General features: G+C 44.4%; 2 protein-coding genes and 2 long non-coding RNA genes across 34 annotated transcripts; 1 reads left to right on the forward strand and 3 right to left on the reverse strand.

The window, feature by feature from the left end:
• On the forward strand, nt 1-4489 carry LOC147126438 (uncharacterized). 25 transcript variants are annotated; one of them, XR_015084863.1, is made up of 8 exons: nt 1-46; nt 299-386; nt 1107-1168; nt 2532-2880; nt 3066-3146; nt 3235-3304; nt 3407-3490; nt 3580-4489. XR_015084863.1 is itself a non-coding variant. In XM_086023057.1 (7 exons), exons 2-6 carry the CDS (start codon nt 336-338, stop codon nt 3265-3267), a joined length of 576 nt encoding a protein of 191 aa, XP_085879183.1. In that variant the 5' UTR covers nt 1-46; nt 299-335; the 3' UTR covers nt 3268-3304; nt 3368-4489. The 25 variants fall into 25 exon arrangements, 8 of the variants coding, with proteins under 8 accessions (XP_085879183.1, XP_085879182.1, XP_085879187.1 ...); XR_015084864.1 differs by having other exon boundaries at nt 3407-3475; nt 3532-4489; XR_015084862.1 differs by having other exon boundaries at nt 3407-3475.
• Nucleotides 2585-5077, reverse strand: LOC147126439 (uncharacterized). 7 transcript variants are annotated; one of them, XR_015084869.1, is made up of 10 exons: nt 4823-5038; nt 4532-4561; nt 4438-4452; nt 4134-4355; nt 4018-4060; nt 3874-3951; nt 3697-3748; nt 3232-3625; nt 3035-3166; nt 2618-2955 (listed from the first exon to the last, which is right to left on the reverse strand). It is a non-coding gene; the product is annotated as an uncharacterized LOC147126439 (long non-coding RNA). The 7 variants fall into 7 exon arrangements; XR_015084868.1 differs by having other exon boundaries at nt 2621-2955; nt 3232-3748; nt 4139-4355; nt 4823-5037; XR_015084867.1 differs by having other exon boundaries at nt 2623-2955; nt 3232-3748; nt 4823-5037.
• Nucleotides 5078-5883: 806 nt separating this feature from the next.
• LOC147126440 (uncharacterized) lies at nt 5884-7319 on the reverse strand. Its single transcript, XR_015084807.1, has 2 exons — nt 7076-7319; nt 5884-6084 (listed from the first exon to the last, which is right to left on the reverse strand). It is a non-coding gene; the product is annotated as an uncharacterized LOC147126440 (long non-coding RNA).
• Nucleotides 7320-7924: 605 nt separating this feature from the next.
• Nucleotides 7925-11115, reverse strand: LOC147126441 (NADH-cytochrome b5 reductase 3-like). The gene is made up of 9 exons (XM_086022867.1): nt 10782-11115; nt 10396-10521; nt 9802-9874; nt 9625-9731; nt 9420-9549; nt 8912-8995; nt 8736-8821; nt 8566-8665; nt 7925-8470 (listed from the first exon to the last, which is right to left on the reverse strand). Exons 1-9 carry the CDS (start codon nt 10800-10802, stop codon nt 8298-8300), a joined length of 900 nt encoding a protein of 299 aa, XP_085878993.1. The 5' UTR covers nt 10803-11115; the 3' UTR covers nt 7925-8297.
• Between the last annotated feature and the right edge of the window lie 1163 nt (nt 11116-12278).

Raw genomic sequence — 12278 nt, forward strand, 5'->3', positions numbered from 1 at the left:
CGGTTCAGTAAGCAGCGTCTCCAGTATATGTCCGCCAGCGTTTCGAGTGAGTATTTCAAACATTTTTAAACTCTAAATGTTGTATATATGTATGTACACAAGGTAGAAGCATGTTTCTGTACTTAGGCCCTCTAGTTTGTTTATTGTTACTCCCTACGTCACTGGAAGCTGGCTATGTTAAAATCAAACGTCAACAAAGTGTGGCTTGTCAACAAGCACGCCCACAAATTGAGCCCAGGTGTCAATCACAAGTAAATCACGGAACGCGTGGACTTGAATGTTGTTTGGTGTGTCAAAGAAGCTGATGTCCAACAATGGAAAAGTGATGGCTTCGCATGCTGCTGGCCTTCCACCTGCACATCTCGCGACTAACGTCTACAACAAAGGTAGCGCATGCTGCTTTTTCTTCCGTTTGGTTCTCAATAGCGCTTGCCTCGATCTGGTGGATCAAAACATGAGCTACACCTGCTCAAGCTAAAGCTGAAATTTTCCGCATTTGTTTTTAATAAAAGCCCGACAGCCATGTGGTGGTCCCGGGCCACTGTTACTGTAGAACCTTTGCCTTTAAAAAGATATGGTGTTAAAGAAATACACATTCTGGTAGTTCTACTTTGTCAAGCTTTGAACCATATTAGACTGTCTGTACGGATGGCGTATCATCAGATTATTTCAGTATCTGGACTTTGTGGCCATTGTTGATTGAAAGGAGCATTAGTTGCTTATTGTATGTCCGTTTTGGACAAAAAGCCAGGAGCTGTTTGCTCAAATGCATGCTTTACATGTGTGGCCACTTTTTGAAATTCACGTAAAAATATACCACTTTATTCTGGTAAAATGACAAATACTTGTGAAAAATGTTCAATTTTATTCTCTCAATGCTGGAATAGTTAAAGTATATCGTCACTGTCATGTGAAAAACACTTATGTCCATTTTTTTCAATCTTATTTTTATGTGAATGGTGTTTCTACGTTATAGACATCGCATTAATGTGACCATTTTTTTTTTCTAAAATTAAACATGTTTTACACAGGACAGCAACGATATTCAACTTTTTGTGCAGAGAAGTGTGTTGATCATTGCTTTTGTTTTGTTTCTGCCTGACCAGATGGAGGAGGCTTCAGGCCCAAAGGTGCAGCCGACGGGACAGCAACCTGCATTTGGACAAATGTGAGTTGTCAGCAGTGCTGTGTGCTTGAGGAGCTGATGTGTGATGTCACATTCTACCACAAGGTGGACGTGAGTGCGCCGACCTTTCTCTCACTCAACTTAAACTTCTGCGTCATGTGCTCCACGAACGTCATCAGACACTTCTGGACATGTTTTTCAATGACATTGATGTGGGCCGAGTTGGTTTTTGACTTACTTGTTTCACATGAGTGTCATTGAAAAACATGTCCAGAAGTGTGTGATGATGATGTGCAGTACATGGCACTTAGTTTTTGTGCCAGTGCGAGATGTCGGCTGTGCTCACGCCCCCCTTCGTGCCGCATCTACTGTGTGTGCATCATTAGAAGGAAGTGACATCACACAGCAGCTGATCAAGCACACGACACTTAGGCTGCATCCGTCCGCGGCCTGTCGTCAACGTTTGTGTGTGCAACTTGCGCTAGCCCACACAAACGTTGCCTGGTCAAATGCTTTGTCATGTCAGCTTTTCTGTACAATAAATTGTTCAACTTGAACGGGAGTCTTTGCGTTTTATTGGTAAATCTGCCATCAATGCATGCAGGAGGCAAGCTCTTCAAAGGCTGCTTGAAGTCTTGAGGTGAGAGTTGTACATTAGTCACTACGACTGTGGACTCAAGTGTACCATTACTACTCCCGTTTGTCTCCACATGACTCAAAACTCGAATTCATCGAGCTTTGGGTCATGTAAGATGGACGGGAACAGTAATCGGCTTGTGTCCCAGCGAGTGACTCAAGTGCAACTTTGACCTGAAGACTCAAAAAGGCCTTTGAAAACCTATCTCCCGCTATGACCGCCCCTAACTCCACCCGATTTCAATTCCACCAATTGCAGGGAAGTGCTAATTTGCATAGCCACGCCCACGACCAATCAGAACGCAGCAATTTGCATAGCCACGCCCACATTTGCCAAACCGACCAATCACAGCACTTCAGATTTGCATAGCCACACCCATTTTAAGCCCCGCCAATCACAGTCCTTCTAATTTGCATAGCCACACCCACTTTTCAACCAATCACAGCGTTTGATCCTCCTTGCTCCACCCACTCCCAGAGCCTTCAGCGAATCATAAAGCAGTATTCCAGCCTTGCTCCACCCACTTTCCAGTATTTTTTTCCCCCATAAAAAAAAAAAAAATAAAAATTAAAAAAATAAAAAAATTTAGAAAAATATTCTAGGGGGAGAAAAATTGAAAAAATATTTTAGTTTTTTTTTTTTTAAATTGAGTTTCTTTTTTTAGTTTAAGATTTAATTTTTTTTTTTCTAAGTTAAGTTTCTGTGATGTGTTTGTGAATGAAATAGAGGTAAAGTGTTCGTTGTAATCAAGCTTTATTACTTTTGCAGAGTATACAAATCACAAACAAGTTACAGGCCGGTGGAGTGGTCGGACAGGCCGGTGGAGTGGTCGGACAGGCCGGTGGAGTGGTCGGACAGGCCGGTGGAGTGGTCGGACAGGCCGGTGGAGTGGTCGGGCAGCCGGTGGAGTGGTCGGGCAGCCGGTGGAGTGGTCGGGCAGCCGGTGGAGTGGTCGGGCAGCCGGTGGAGTGGTCGGGCAGCCGGTGGAGTGGTCGGGCAGCCGGTGGAGTGGTCGGGCAGCCGGTGGAGTGGTCGGGCAGCCGGTGGAGTGGTCGGGCAGCCGGTGGAGTGGTCGGGCAGCCGGTGGAGTGGTCGGGCAGCCTCAAACCTACCAGAGGTTAAGACTAGTTGTTTCTGGGACTTGGGTGGTCACAGCTGCATGATGATGGAAGCTGATCATGTTCCTTGCTGCCTAGAAATGGAAAAAAAATAAAAAAATGGATCAACGTTGTCTTGAGGATTGTGCAGTGGAAAGAATTTCAAGAGCGTACCGTCCAAGTGTAAATGTCTCCCACTTCTCAGGCTGCCTCAAAGTTTGGCTTCAGCACCTCGTGGATGAGGAGCAACAAGAAAAGCGTTGCACTCGTCTTGGGATGTGAGCAGGTACGACATCTTGCGCCACACTGGACACAGAGTCATCATTCAACTTTGGAACATGCTAGCTGAAATGAAATGTGCCTTCTCTTACCAGCAGAGGGCTCCTCCTCAGGCAGCTGCACTTTGAGTCACCCCAGTGGCTCCATCTGCATGACAAGCAACATGTGAGTAGACACCAATTCTTACCAACCAGAAGTGCAGCCAAGTTCGATTGTACGCTGCTGCAGGAGCTCCTCATTGATGCGGTCGTCTGGCACACCCTGTAGCGGCCAGCTCCTGAAACTCTGAACGGGTGTGGAGGCTTCTCCGGCGTGGACAAACAAACAAAGGACCAGGCAAGCTTCTATTTAGCACGTTTATTTGCATGTCTCAACATTGAAAATGTCCGCAGCTTTGAGGACCTTCCGCACGATGCAGAATTTGGATCTTTGCCCGTCAGGTGGAGGGTCTCGGTGGCACAGTCCCTGACGTCACTGGAAGCTGCACTGCATGCCAAAAGAAAAAGCAGGTGAGTGCTCTAAACTTAACACGCAAAGTTTACTTTGTAGCTTGTCACTTGACAGGAAGTTGATCATGTCGCCATGTTTCCTGAATGCCACCAGCGCCACCTGGTGGACAAGAGGACAAATATGGACAGGAGAAAGGTCAAGTACCTTGCTCGGTGTTCTGACCACAGGTTTGGCAAAACTGCGGAACAAACATGTCAAGCGTAAAAAAATAAAATAAAACTCACTTCATGCAGCTTGTTCTTAACTTTCTGGACTTGGATTTGACACCTTTGCTGAGTCATTATTAAATCAGAGCAGGCCGCCTAGTAGGTACATGATAAAATAATTAGTCAAACATTTGTACAGGTGTGAAAGCGTGCATGTTTTACCAGTGAGCAGAGCTGGACGCCTCTTCAACAGCAGCACGGTGGCCTGAAAGACACGGTAACGTAAGCAAGCATTCTACTTTCCAATATTCAGCCTTCCAAGCGAGTGGCTTTGCAACCTGACTTTTGGTAGACCAGCAAAAAGAAGCCATGTCCCAAAAAGACACAGGAAGTCAGCCAATTTAGGCTCAGTCGGGCCTTTCAAGATGTGAGCCTGCAGTAAGAATAAGCATGCAGTCAAATCTTTTTTTTTAAAGTCTGTTTAATGATATCTTGTGTTTCTAAAAACAGGAATTCTGCCATTTTGCAGTCAATCTGGCCGCTCTGTTCAAGATGGAATCCTGTGGACAGAAATGAGACAATTAGACACTTGATTAAAACGCTTTACCTCTGAAGTCACAGGAGTCGGCCACTGAAACTCACTTTGAAGATTTGCACCTGTGGACAGAAATTCACAATTAAACTGAATTAATCAAGTTGATGCATGCGTGTGTTGTCCCAAGTTTTGTCTACTTACCTTCGTCAAAACGGCGCTGTCATCCAGATGCTGGAAATGTTTGCAGCAAACGCTTCGTTAGTTACACAAATTGCCATGATGAAATACTTAAATTACTGCGTTCATCCATGCATCCGAATGTACTCACCCCAAAAAACGCGTTTTAGTGCAATTTCAGGTCGTAGAAGTTAATTGCCAACGCTAGAGCGAACGTTTTAGCTTAGCATTTTAGCAACGCCAAAAGTGCTACTTTTCGTTCGAAGTGAGCAAAAGAAGCGAGTTTTAAGAGGCTGTTAAAGAGTGGACACTCACCTTGTCAAAGTTGTCGGTCATCTTGTGGAAATGCGTGCGGAGCAGCAGCTGGACCAGGACGACCGGACCTGTAAGAGGTGAGAAAGAGTGACTCCTCTGTTTGGCTCCACTTATATAGGTTTCCGGTGATTACGTCACTTCCAGCAAAAAAAAAAAAAAACGTTAAAAAATGTACAATTTAGCACAGATAAGTAAAGAAACTAGTTACAAAGTGATAGCTTTTGTGGATAGCAGAATTACTTTCCCCTTCGGGGATCGAACTCGACGCGTCCGAGTCACGGGGAAGGGACTAATCCACTCGACTAAAGCGTCATGAAGCAACGCCCCTTTCGAAAGCAAAGTTATCCAATATAGCAATGACGTACGGGTTCTATCAAGTAAAACGCCGTATAAATACAAATATACGACGGATTCTGCTCGATGAGGTGTAGTCGAGTGGTTTAAGACTTTACGTTTGCTTCGGGAAACTCGGGTTCGAATCCCGCTCAGCGTTCTCATTTAATTTGGAAACGGAGCGCAGGGTGGGGATCGAACCAGGGTCGCCTGAACCGCAGGCAAAGTTTTAGACCATTCGGCCATCAAATCTGTGCCGCGACAGAAAAATTTTATTGTGTCATGCCTAACACGCCACATTGCTACTTCACGACCCACTACCGATTCCACCGACCACCAATTCGTCTTCTTCACCAGTGTGGCTTTGGTAGGACTGGTTGGTGTCCCCCTCCACCATGCATCTGTAAATGTGAAAGTATCCCTCCTGCCTCATCCACTTGTAACTTTTGATTTCGCATTCTTTTTTTTAAAACCAGCTTCCATTGCTGTGTCTACATAAATGCAAAATGTAAAACGACGCTCACACCACAAGGCGGCGTTGCTCCCCAAAGCTCACTAAAAACACTTTGTATCTTGTTTAGCTCCAAATTTTCCCATGTTAAAGACATGTCTTCAGGACTTGATTTAACCAGATTTTTCTGCTTTTATTGTCAAGCATCATATTTATAGTTTCAAACATACACAGGGTCCGTTGCGAGTCACTTTACAACTGAAGGAAAGAGGCAGTGTTGTTTGTTACTTGTTCTTTATTAGAAGAAACAAATATACATTAAAGACATTGCACTTTTTTTTCCTTCCACACAGTCAAAGTTAACCAAGGGAAACGCATGTGGGGACACCCAGCTGTCCTTGGGGGTGGCCAGCCTGGTCATCTGCTGGTCTTCGTGACTTGGTTCAGGCTGGAAGAAGACCCGGAGCGTCGTGTGTGTCTGTTGGGGAGGGGCACAAGTTTAGGACACTTAAATAGGTACACATGCACAATCCAATCCAGTAAATTTATTTCCTGACACTTTAACCCCCTCTTTGCATGCTGGGAAAGAAATTACAGGACTCCCTCAGTAGCAGCAAGGTAAATCTCACTATATAAGAGTATTATATCATACGATAGACATTTTACATCTATATGTATTTATATGTACAGTATATATTTATATTGTTATATCGCACAGCTGTGGTTTGTAGTGTATCTCAGTCACTTTGAACGTTCTATGATCCGTGTAGGAAACAGGAATTGATGACAGACAGATCAATATATATTGTATTTATTGTGCGTATCGCGTCAAGGGAATCACATTTCTGTTAACATAGATGACCACAAGAGGGAGCTAAAGCTGCACTAATCGCAGAGGACCATTTGCCTTTAAAATATGACTGATTTGAATTGATGATTTAAAGTTAATATTGCTAACATAGCAATGATGTCTGGTTTGAAAGAGTAGCACATAGTATTGATGAGTATTACACATGAAAATATGTTTTTTTTTTCTACTGCTGTCTTTTATTACTCCACGGTTAATACAACTATCGTGGTGCGTTGGAAAACACTCGGAAATTATAATAGTCTGCACACTCACCAGCTTTCATTTTACCGGCTTTAATATGCCCCAAAAAATCAAATTCGAAATTAGGCGCTTATCGAATCGCCAACAACGTTTTGTTTACTTTCCCCTGCTAATCGTAAACCGCTGGTATCCAAATTTCCAAGTGGTCTGAAACGAAGCACTGAAATCCCAATGACGTACGACGCGGAAGTAGGAAGTGCAACGCCATACACGTCCATTTGACAGCTTCTTCTTTCAAAAGTCGTCTTTTCTAACTTTGACCTCCACTTGACAGTCGTCTCCTATGAAACGGAACGCCACCATGTTGCCTGTTAAGAACTTGCCAGTGGTCGAGTGCAAAGAAGAGACGCGTACGCACCCAGTCTGAGCGAGGGGAATTTATGCGAGTCAGTCGTGCAGGAGAACGGCAGCATCGGCGGCGGCGGCGGTGACGAAGCAGGGGACGTGTGCATTCTTCACCGGGAGGCGATCAAGCACTTCTGATGTGTTGACTGGAAGCATTCGTTCGGTTCGCTGAATGTTAGTGTTGTTCAAATTGTTATGATGCCACACGAGTTGATACGCCCCGCCGAAATATGATTGGCTGCCGCATTCAGGTAGCTTACGCCCTACTTCTTCGGGGCATTTGCGTCCATGAAATATGATTGGCTGCTGTGTTCAGGTAGCGCACGCCCTACTGCATCCGGGCATTTGCGTCCATGAAATTACTCGACCAGACTTTTCTGCAGTTTGTTCATTTTAAGTCGCTGGTAAAACCAAAATTGCATTTGTTTGGACGAATTGAGCAATGACAACAAATATAGCAATGACAACAAAAAAATCGCATGAGAATTACAACGAACAAGCACTTGGGGGAAACAAGGTGGTCTAAAAAAAAATGTCAAGTTAAAAAAAAGTTGCTATATAAATCATGTCATGTTAAAAAAATGGCTTATATATTTCATGTTAAAACATGGCTTATACATTTATTATTTTTTTATAATCCATATTTCTTTGCATGTTTTGAATCTTATGCCATTAAGAGGTCCCATCGTAGCGGCACAATGACACCTTGTCAATTCTCAAAAATTAATTAGCTAGAGGATTGCGCAACATCATCATGCCCCTCTAGTTTAAGTTACAGATTGTCTGTGTGAGAGAAGATACAACGCATGTGTGACCGTTAGCTTGCTAGCTCGAGGACAAAAGAAGACGCTGACAGCAAAACTTGTTCTGGGAGAAGATTTATTTCATCCAACATGTGCTGCATACAATTCATTTTTTATAGCAATAAACAATTGGACAAAACTTGTGTCATCATGTCTGATCTTTCTGGGGCCTCCGTTAAAGTGCTGACATGCATGATACATCAACACACTAGTTGAATGATTTATTCTGAATAGAAAATCGAAGTGGCAGAAAGGTGGAAAAATGACATTGCATCCACACAAGTCACGTAACACATCGCATCAGTCTGCATAATACAAAAAAAATGTAAGGCACCATCCTTGGAGTGAGCGCTCAAGCTGCGTGACACGATATAAATATATGTAGTACGTACGTGGGACGGGATGGGGCGGGGCGCGGTCACACCCGAGCGTCTAGAAGGTGAACCTGCGCTCGGCGGCGTGGCCAACCTTGTCCAGGTTGGGGTTGCAGGCGAACTGGATCATGGGCGGCGGGCCGCACATCAGCACCAAGGTGTCGGCGGAGGGCGGCGGAAGGTGGTCCCGCACCATGGCCTCGCTGATGAAGCCCTCGCTGAACTCCCAGTCTAACACGCACACGGAAGAGGAGATGACAACGGGCTTGTTAGACAAAAAGCCATCACGTCATGGCTGCGTGCGTGCGTGCGCCGATGGAACATACTGGCGGGCGCTCTGTCCACGGTGAACCACAGCTTGAAGCGCTCAGGGTTGTTGACTTGAATCTCCTCCAACTCGGGCCTCAGCAGGATGTCCTTCTCCGTCTGTGGGGGCACGATACGTGGCCGACGTGAAGATGAGGATGAGGGTGGAGCGAGCGGGGGTCCGACTGACCTGGTTGGCGAAGAGCAGGTGGCACACCGTCCGGTCCTGCGGGTCCTTCATGATGGCCGTGACGAGCTGCAGCATGGGCGTGATCCCTGACACCGAGTGACAAATATTACAACTTCATAGTAAGTGAACATCGGCGATGTTGGAGGTTCCACTTGTGATTGAAGTTGGACATTTACCCGTCCCGCCCGCGATCATGCCCACGTGTTTGGCCGACTTGGTCACAGCTGGAGACTTTTTGTCAGCCTGAATGGCAAAAACACCTGCAGAGGACCATTATTCTCAATTTTTCACTATCATCATCATTTTGGTGTCATACATTTTTTTTATGTCTTCTCTACATCATGTCATATCTAAAATACACATCCATAGATGAATGCCTTACCATACATCATTATATTTCAAATGACACGTACTCAACTCACCGATACCAAGCTATCGATACCACGAGTACTTCTGAGACATAAAATTTCAATTAAACCAATGACAGACAATTTCTTGGTATTGGTGAATGGTATCAGGTCGCAAGTACCCGATACCTTGAAATAAGGCTGGTATGGGCCCGATAGCTGGTACCAGTACTCGCCCATCCCTACTTGCCATCATCTCATATTTCCCAAACATCATACTATACTTCATCATATCATGTCACTAGTGTCTAAAGTGCTCAGGTGGTGCTTGTGTCACCTTTGCCCTGGTAAACGAGAAGCCCGCTGGGCCCTCTGAAGTCGATGGTGTCGTTGATGCGCAGACTCTCCAGGTACTGACTCATCTTACCGCCTTCTGGGAATTTGGGATGAACGTTTTTGAAGTAGACCTGCGCGAGGACGGCCGATGACATGAAATCATCACGTCATGATAAATCAGGACAAAGTGGAATGAATGTCACCACCTTGATGACCAGGTCCACGTAGCCTTTGTCGTCGTCGCTGGACGTGGGCGTGTACGGGCGCACGACCAGCTTGCCGTCGATTTTGGCCGAAAGATAGATGTGCTGTCCTGGGGGTGACATTGTTGCGTTTGGGACGATGAATGAGATGGATTCGAAACCTGCTGACGTCATACTGACCCACAGGGAGACCCAGGATGTGTTCGCCGGACGGTAGAGCGAAGCGGAACTTCCGCGTGTCGTGACTCACGATCTGGATCAAAGTGAAAATAATCCAAAATATATACATCATATATTCGTTGAAAAGACTATTTAAATTCTGTGAAATCCAGAAAATACCGAAATAACGACGGTAAGTCCAAAAGTGTGTCTTTATCTCACTTAAAAAATGATTCTTATATGTCACTGTTAAAATTGCACATGTGAAATTTCTGGAGAAATTGTGTGTGAATGCTGAAAATGCTCAGTGCAAACATTTTTAACGCAAGTGTAATGATGACTGTTAAATAATGTTGCATGTTATGATGTTCAAACATCCATTATTAAATAAAAAGGCTCATGGTTGAATTTGAACCGGGGATTAACACATAAGACTGCACTGCTTTGACCACTAGACTAGTAGCGTTTGTTATAGCATTGGCAATGTGTTTCCATCACATTGAATGCATAGACGAAGGGATTGCTGAAAGGCTTTGTTTGATATTAAATTACACTTAATGTACACAGCTATATATCTAATCACAAGGGTAAACCCTTTAACAGTTAGATGCAGACCTCCTTATCAATGAGCCGCAGTGCATACTTGACGCTGGGGTCCTCCAGGGTGATGGCGGGCCTCCTCCGGCGAAAGAGGAGCCTGAAGAGCAGGTTAACCAGGCCATCAAAGCTGCTGCGGATAACCTGACACAAATTAGCATTAGCATTGACATTAGCACTGGCCGAGTGTCTGTGCAAAGGAACTGAACGGGGCGTTGCCCAAGCTTAACGGGCTCATTTAGCGGCTTAAGCGGGCCAGCCGAGCTGGTCAAGTGAGTCACATTTTCCGGAGGGCGAGTCCGGGCATCCTGCCCAAACACTGTTGACACTCCAAAGCCGAGCAAGTTAGCGAACCCCGATACACACCGATGAACGCAGTTGATGTTTATTTAAAGTGTACTCACTCCAATGATGTAGGACAGCATTTTCTTCAACTTCGTTGGAGGAAACTAATGACAAATGAAAGTGTGTTGCAGGCTGCTGCTGTGGCGCCTGCTGTCAAACGCTGGCAAGTTGCAACAGGCGGGTTGGTCAAGTTAGCGTCTGGCTCAAAACATTACTTATTTACTCTTTCAAAATAAACGTTTTAGTACCAGAAAACAACGCTTAGATTATCATTGAAATACCCCTTTCACACGCCCACGATAACATTTGTACGATATTTTGGATTATGGTACAAATTATAATGACACAGTAAGTTCTGATAAGGTGGTATAGTTGTGTTTAGGAAACAGTTTCCGTTAAGAATACGGCTCGTTTGCCATGAACACTGGCTACTTGATGAATACGTCACTTCCGGTTATCATAACATTGCTTCCGCATACCAGAGCGTTGGTTAATTAATATTTGCTCTCCGAGTGATTGGAAACCCAATTTATCCACAAATTTACGCAATATATCACATACATTAAAAGTAATTTATTTGTATTAGAATCAAAATTGACAACTCGGGAAGACAGAACATGTACGTCACTTCCGCATGACTAAAAAGGCGATTTACCGACACGATAAACTAAAGAGTCGCCACCGTGTGGCGAGACACCGTACTACAATAACTGACTGTTACGATGTCTGAGCTTTTTTCTTTTTTTTTTTTTACAAAGGTTGATTTAGGACGAGTGCGACGGATGTTCATTTATAAACGAGCGCAATTTGAATAAAGTACATCTAAAGTACACCCGACCGAGTCCATGACAAATAGTGTACTGAAGTTCAGGGGGGAAAAAAGTGACCAACTGACAAAATACACTAAAGAGGCGCCACCGTGTGGCGAGATACCGTACTACAATAACTGACTGTAACGATGACTGAGCTTTTTTCTTTTTTTTTTTTTTTTTACAAAGGTTGATTTAGGACAAGTGCGACGGAGCTTCCTCATCGTCTGTTTATTTTTAATATTGTAAACTATTGTCATGTTCACTTATAAACGAGCGTCACGTTTATTTTAAAAAGTGACAATTTGAATAAAGTACATCTAGGCCCCGATTGACGGGAGGTTGAGAGTCGGGAATTTTCGATGTTCAACAAAGTGTTTGAAAGTAAGCGTGAAGTCATTAAAAGCGCCAATTAAATACTTTTAACAAAAAAGACAAAAGAAGGCGCTTAGATACCGTGTGTGCGAAAACAAACATTCAGGATAAGGCACGCCTCGAACTGCGCTCTGCAGCCAGGGCTACTCGGGATTATCTGCTATGTGGCCGCTAGAGGGCGACAGATGATGCATGCGGTGCGTTTGCTTGATGGCGTCATGACCTGATAAATGACAAGTGGACACGTGGAGCTTCTGTTTCTCAACAGGGATATAAAATATATATATATTTTTATTGATTTATCATTTGTTTAGGGAATCGTCAGAAGCGGAGCTTGGCGCGGCGGTGGTGCAGTTGAATGGATTTGATTTT

Source organism: Filicampus tigris, chromosome 22 (assembly GCF_054856515.1).
Source record: "Filicampus tigris isolate MCC_2025a chromosome 22, RoL_Ftig_1.0, whole genome shotgun sequence".
In the NCBI taxonomy this organism is placed as follows: domain Eukaryota; kingdom Metazoa; phylum Chordata; class Actinopteri; order Syngnathiformes; family Syngnathidae; genus Filicampus; species Filicampus tigris.

Excerpts from the sequence above, each read along its gene's own strand:
- LOC147126438 (XM_086023053.1), top strand. The coding sequence starts at position 278 with ATGTTGTTTGGTGTGTCAAAGAAGCTGATGTCCAACAATGGAAAAGTG. Across the intron at positions 387-1,106 it reads GACTAACGTCTACAACAAAG|ATGGAGGAGGCTTCAGGCCC; the intron begins GTAGCGCATGCT and ends CTGCCTGACCAG. Across the intron at positions 2,881-3,065 it reads CAGCCTCAAACCTACCAGAG|GCTGCCTCAAAGTTTGGCTT; the intron begins GTTAAGACTAGT and ends CCCACTTCTCAG.
- LOC147126441 (XM_086022867.1), bottom strand. The coding sequence starts at position 10,802 with ATGCTGTCCTACATCATTGGA. Across the intron at positions 9,550-9,624 it reads ACGTGGACCTGGTCATCAAG|GTCTACTTCAAAAACGTTCA; the intron begins GTGGTGACATTC and ends GTCCTCGCGCAG. Across the intron at positions 8,666-8,735 it reads ACCTGCTCTTCGCCAACCAG|ACGGAGAAGGACATCCTGCT; the intron begins GTCAGTCGGACC and ends GTGCCCCCACAG.